The sequence below is a fragment of the Siniperca chuatsi genome, linkage group LG24 (genome assembly GCF_020085105.1).
Source record: "Siniperca chuatsi isolate FFG_IHB_CAS linkage group LG24, ASM2008510v1, whole genome shotgun sequence".
Taxonomy (NCBI): Eukaryota; Metazoa; Chordata; class Actinopteri; order Centrarchiformes; family Sinipercidae; genus Siniperca; species Siniperca chuatsi.
This window is the reverse complement of record NC_058065.1, coordinates 4,184,044-4,190,789: the sequence shown is the minus strand read 5'-3', so window position 1 is coordinate 4,190,789 and position 6,746 is coordinate 4,184,044. Positions and strand designations below refer to the sequence as shown.

Here is a 6,746-nt window from a genome sequence, read left to right as displayed (position 1 = left end):
AAATAGTGTGTTATTATAATCAGATTCTCCTCAGTATCTTGCAGGTCATTGAATTCTTGAGGATGTGCAGAGGCTGTTGAGGCTTCTGCCTGCACTTAATCACGATGTCTTGAAATGAGATCCGTGGTCGCTGTGAGGAGCTCCCGGGGGCCGGCGGCCTACTTGTAGACGCGGGAAGGTCAGGCCCCTATTGTGCTCCTCGATGGTCAAGTGCTCTTTTTTAATCACGGAGCTGCTCTCGCTCAGAGTATTGCCATCATACAGTTACCAGAGTCCTGTTGTCAGAGTGGCTGACCATAACAGCTTTTGAATATGCAAGGTGTTTTTTGTATAATTAAATTGCTGACAGTGTGGAAGCAGGTGTAATATTTGGCAAGTTAGTGCAGCTTTCAGCACATGACGTCATTCTGCAGTTTACACACAAATATCTCAGCTTTCACAATTTCCAAGAACAATCAGCCTTCCTTTGAGCCTAGATGCAAACATTTAAAATTATATCTATCCACTTAAAATAATGACATGGGGCCTTATCTTACATCCCCCAAACCCACAGGCTTCTCTGTTAGATTTCAATTAAAATTTTGTGCAGCAATAAAGTCAGAGAAGTCCCCTGCTCTCCATCAATCATATCACAATCCCCAACTAGTTGTGTAACAGCCACTGCTGCCTTTTTCAGCTTTAAATGCCTCATTGTAATCAAATTTTTTAAGGGTTTGCATCTTCTGATGAAGGAAAAAAAAAGGAACCATATCTTAAATTTCCTGTTGAGGCAACACTGCATCAGCAAGCATGCAATAAAATGTATGTTATCTGTAATGGCTTTGTATTAAATGATGGAGGAATGGAAGGTACTACTGTTGATCAAGAAAGCTAAATTATCTTGTTCCGTATTGTGATGGAGCTTATTAGTCTCTTCTTATGCTTGAAATATACTTTATATATTCCGTTTTTTGTTACTGGAACTGAGAAGCAAAGGCACCAATTAAGATCAGTGAGTTTCCTTTTTCATGTGTTTCTTTTTGTGTACAGAAGGGTACAGTCTCTTTTAAAACTTGGGTTAGTAACGTCCTGGCTTTTTCATCCCAACTCCTGTGAGAGGATACAAAAGCGGTTTCCTGCATTTGTAATATTCTACAATTAGTGGTCTACACATACATAAAAGAGACACCAATACACATGCAGAGCTACACACAAACCAAACGGGAGGCCGATTTGAGATGATTGGCCCACCTAGGCAAAGAAGTTAAGACATATTTCGTTTGTTAGTTTTTGTCAATTTCTGGCTCTAATCTTTGTAAATGGATGTCTCCGGTTTCTACCTCGGCCCTAGTCTTGTGAGATAGTCCAGGACTGAGTGAGTTTCTGAAGGTGTATTTTGAAGCCGTTGCTGCCAGCGAGTAATGGGATCAGGCAGAAATTTAACGGAGTAGGGGAAAGGACTCCAGTGAAGGCACCTCACAGCTGTAAAAACACACATAACACAGAAATGAGCAGGAGACTTTGAACGGTGGCTCCAGGTGACTGCACACCTTGACTTCCATTTATCAAAACCCTGTTTACTCTAGCTGACAAGACCGAGCCGCACAGCAATCGACTTCCCGGGAAAGATGGATGCAGCCCGCTCCACAGCTGTAAGAAAAGCCTGGCAGCTGTGGCCAGAGGCGATTCCCAAAGATTTGGAGGAGGATCGGTGTTACTGAGGTGGCAATCTGGTATGAAGCACTTGTTGGGAAAAAGAATATATACCATGGTTTAGAGAAATGGCATTTTGTGAGTACATTATATATTAGTTTTTTTTATTTAAATTACAGGTTTTGCTGAGTGTGAAGAACACACTGCTCCACTTTCACACCTGGGAGCTGTCCATTTTAATATAAGTCCTCAGATTTTGCCAGTTAGGAAAACAGTCTTGGGGGAAAAAGTGAATGAGTAATGCCACCCACAATATGGTTCAGATGCCCTTAGGCAGGGTACCAAACTCCAAACTCCAGTTGCAGTTGCTCAGTGACCTCCCAGAAGAAAACCTTTGTTTGAGGTGTGAAGTCATATTTTTTAAAGTAAAGAAGGTCACCACAGACAGATTTAATTAAATGAATAATTGAAAGCAAATAAGTGTTTCTCATTGACTTTCCCAAACCAGAATTCATCAGAGATTAAATAGTGATAATCCAAAAACAACCAGTAATTGTCTCAAACCTGTTTCTGTATCCCTGAGACTTTATGTATCTAAACCTCACTATACACAAACATGTCCGGTCCTCGCGGTCCCTGTGGTAACAATGTGCTGCTGGACCTCCCTTGTCTGCACACTTTGCAGTATCTACTGTTTTCTATGCTGGAATACTACCTTGCAGTGTGATAATTGGATTAATCAAATAACACAACACTAATTTGAAATAATGAAAGTATTAAAATTGGATTTTGGAATAATCTTCAACATGCAGTTTCAGGGTTAGATAATGAAAACGGATGCTTTAAGGCTTTTATCATGTCAGCTGATATTGTGCTTTAGTGGGGCATATTCACAAAAACTCAAATTAAATTTACACAAACCAGTTGACATACAGTAACCTCAGAGCTTACAGGGCCCCTGGACTTCTGGGCCCCCCCAAGGCAATTGCCCGTTTTGCCTGGTTAGTAATCCAGGCTTGTTCTGAACAGCTAGAGGTCAGCTCATTCCTTCTACAAGGAGAGAAAAGACAAACAGAAGTAAGATCAAAGGTCAGCAGTACAGTTTATACTTCACTGCAGAAACAAATTATGCTCATAAATACGACTAAATGATAAATAATCCTTTCCTGGAACACCGCTACTTCCTGTTGGAGCAGGAGATCAGCTCAGTTTCACTGCCCACACAGCTCACACTCTTTGGCTTTTGTAGGGCAGCAAACATGTGACACGATAATGTAATAAGGTAAGCTTCACTTAAATACAGGGGAGACGTATTAGATTTTTTATGGCTTAAAAAGAATGCATAATAACATGGTGCTGAAATTGCCTCTGGGAGTTGGATAGGAGTGTAGGAGGGTGGGAGAGAATTGTACAAAAAAAAAAAAATTCTCAGCTCAGATAAGCCAACATTTCCTCCCTGTTTGGGTTTATTTTCCTATGGCTTTAGAGTCAGGCTTCATATCCCACGCTACAAAGCCTCTGCTCAGTTGAAACTGTAGCCTAAAACCTGGACTGGTGGTGTCCTCTTGCATGACCCCCACCTCCAGTGTTGACCCTCAAGCTGATACCCCCTGAAGTACACAGGAAGCATATACACCATCATGAGAAGTACATGTATAAACCATGTACATAATTAACATTCCACTTGGATTTAGAGTACATTTTTGCAGAAATGGCACAGCAGTGAGCGCTGAGAGACAAAGATGGGGATGAAAAATAAGTATAAGTGGACTTTTAGAAGAAGTGTCCCTCATCTTAGTTTATAACATTTGCTTAAAACCTATGTAAAAAAAAAAACAACAACAACACCCCAAAAAAAAAAAAAAAAAACAAAAAAAAGAAAAAACTAAATACTCTCAAAAAGACAGATGGTAAATCTTTAATTGTTTAAAGCTGCACTAATTCTTTTTTTAAGCACTATGCGGCACCTGTGAGTGACACCTTTCACATCCATCCATTAATAATATAAAAGAAATAAATATTGATTACTGCAGCTTTAAAGCTTCTAGTTTGGTATGTTAATGTTTTGCCTTTCAATTTCAATGAAACGAACAGGGGTGGCAGTCGAACAATACTAATAAAACTTCAAAGAGTACCTTAACTGTGGTCGATCTGCGGTAACCTGGGAATGGCGTGGGTGCAATCTCACATATAAGCTGGTATTTTCTTTTTTCTTTTTCCTGTTGCTGAGGAAAATAAACCACCGTGGAGCCCCTTTCCCCCTCAGGCTCTCTCCCACGTTTAACATGTTATCCTCGACATCTGTAATAATAAGGGGTCATTTGTTGTGATTACGACTTTTATCTGCAACCTGCATCTTACATCCACAACATCCTCTGTTACACCTTCCTCCCTATGCCTGCGTGTTTACACTCACAACGATAAACCCTTGTCTAGGAAGGCTACGCTTAATTCACTGGTACTGTGACAGATTGTAACATTGTACAATAATCTACAGTACAGTGATAGGTGGAGTAAAATCCATACTGATACATTTATCCTTCAGCTGCTGCTGTTCTGCAAGTGATCTTAAGTGTCCAAAAAGAAAAAAAAGAACAAATCTGACTATTTAATTGTTTCATTATTTACTACATGTACTGATACTACAGCACTGATAATACTTTTACATATCAATAATAATCCTAGCATTTACTGCAACTACAGTTCCAAAAATTATCAATGCTATTAGCAATACCTGTTACGACTGGAGAAACCAGGTCAGGAGAACGCTCTAGAGAGGCAAACTGGTCCTTGATGGGGTCTGCCAGCCCATAGTGGAAAGCATCAAACAGGGAAGGAGAGTTCCAGCCGCTGTCAGCTGCCAGGGGACGGAACTCGATGGTATAGTGGGAGACGAGACGCTTGCCCTGGCATAGACCCATGAGCTAGCCTCTAGCTGCGTCTCAGCCAGGTGTTGTGTCTTGGAACATCTTGCGAAGTGTGTTGTTGAAGAGTTCCAGCGAGAATTCCTGGCCCACTCGGCCGTAGCCCAGGCTTCAGCTCTACCGTTGAGATGGATGATGATGTAGGCTACCTTGGCACGCTCTGTCTGGAACGAGGACACCTGCAGCTTGAAGTGCAGACCACACCTGACCAGGAAGGACCTGCAGTTCCCAGAGTCCATGGAAAACCGTTCCGGTCTGGAGAGGTAGCGAACCGGGGCTGGCATGGGAGCTGGAGCTAGATGAGGAGCGGGGACAGGGGCCGGGTTGTGAGCAGGAGCTGGAGGAGAGGTGATGAGAGTTTCTAGGCGGGCCATGAGCTGCTGGAGTTGGTCACTCAGGTGGCAAACCTGGCTGCCGATGGAAGCCTGGAAGCTTTTGCGCCAATCGGTCGGCTCTCTCTCCCCCATGCAGACTGAGGTGAGTTGCTCGTCATGGTGGTGAATCTCTATCGGAAGGCAGCTTGCAAAGAATCAGTCGGCTGAGTCCATATTGGCCAGTTCGTACTGTTAAAACTGGAGAAACCACAGGCAAAAGGACTCAATAGAAAAACTCAGAGACAGGAACTTGATTTAAAAAAACAAAAACCTTTCTTTACTTGCCAAAAAGGGTTCGGTAAGAGGTAAAGGCAGACAAATCCGGCAGGGAGAGGGTTAACACAAACACAGACTAAATACACTAGGGAGGGAAGGATAATGAGGGACAGGTGAAACTAATCAGGGCAGGGCAGACAATTAAACAGGTGGGAAACACACATGGGCAGGAAGTGCAGTTGTCTGAAATGAGAGGAGAGGTGAGTATATCAAAATACAACAGGAAACGATGAATGAATCAACACAATGGAAAAACATAACCTAAGGACCAGGACGGGATATGACAATACCACTCTTCAAATTATGAGTACTGCTACTACCAATGCAACTGCTACTAACACCACTACTACTTGTGTTAATGGGGGGGGCGAGGGTGTATGCTAATCGTGAACTGCATCCAGCCGGGGACCTTTGTTGCATGTCATTCCCCATCTCTCTCGCCAGTTGCTCACAAATCATCTTTTCAAGGCCATTTTGATGTCATCAATTTAAGGCTTGAAGGAAAATGATTCCAGTGTACAGCAGCAGAATAAAAAAACGTGTTTTTACCCATCAAAGTCTTAAAAGAAAACAGCACAAAATTTGTGTAACCAACTCTTGTATAATAGTTATTGTATGAATAGTTATTTTGTAAGTGAAAAGTAAGTCCATGAATACACCGGCACAGTTTAAAATGTTTGGTAAGAAATATATTGATTAAGTTCCCCCTCTTCTCAACTGTTGGCCAGTTAAGCTAATTAACTTAGTTAGCTGGCTGTTTGGTTGGCTGAACTTCTCGTTAGATTTCATTGTTTGCTTTAGCCATTGTCAGTTTATAGACCTTTATTGAAAATTGCAAAATGATTACATTTAGGTGAGTAAGACTTTCAGAAAGTTGGAAATTTATGTACAAAATTTGGTTTATTGTCCAGCTGTAACTACTAATAATCACTGTTACTGTACAGTATGTACTAAAGTATTCAAAATCATGTCATTTACCGCACATCCGCACATAGATAACTGTGGCATATTTTAGTCAAATGTACCTTATCATTCATGGCAAGATACTACTTCTACCAATGATGACAACTACTACTATACTGCTTCTATTACCACTGTGTTCACTATCAATGGTATCAGTATTACTCTGATGAACATCTCTTTTTAATATCATAAGTTTTGTTCAGTCACACTGGAATTAAACAGAACAAAAGTAAGAAAATCCATTTGAACGTAGTGTGTTTGTGAGTTTGTTTGTGTGGTTACATGTGTCAACTTTTGTCCAGCCAACACTTCATTGAGCCTCAGCAATCTCTCAAAAGAAAGTGATATCTTTTGTTGGCGAGATGGAAAACATTGGGGCGTCTCCCAGATTTGGTTTGAGCACTGAGGAACTGTCGGGAGACTTGACAGTATTGTTGGAAGAATAATGTAACTTGTCAAAGTGGTAAACAGCGATGCGAGGAGTTGTCCTGCGAGGTGACGAGCAATAGTAACAGTGTCAAAAATGTCTGTGGCCCTGACATAATAAAAGGCTTCTTCATGAACTGGCATGAGGATG

At 41.4% G+C, this 6,746-nt stretch overlaps 1 protein-coding gene across 2 annotated transcripts; it reads right to left on the bottom strand.

Moving 5' to 3' along the window:
- Nucleotides 1-1,734: 1,734 nt before the first annotated feature.
- On the bottom strand, nt 1,735-5,466 carry LOC122871790. Of its 2 annotated transcripts, XM_044187178.1 has the most exons (3): nt 4,367-5,466; nt 3,768-3,933; nt 1,735-2,682 (listed from the first exon to the last, which is right to left on the bottom strand). In XM_044187178.1, exons 1-3 carry the CDS (start codon nt 4,551-4,553, stop codon nt 2,580-2,582), a joined length of 456 nt encoding a protein of 151 aa, XP_044043113.1. In that variant the 5' UTR covers nt 4,554-5,466; the 3' UTR covers nt 1,735-2,579. The 2 variants fall into 2 exon arrangements, with proteins under 2 accessions (XP_044043113.1, XP_044043112.1); XM_044187177.1 differs by lacking the exon at nt 1,735-2,682 and having other exon boundaries at nt 3,502-3,933; nt 4,367-5,454.
- Between the last annotated feature and the right edge of the window lie 1,280 nt (nt 5,467-6,746).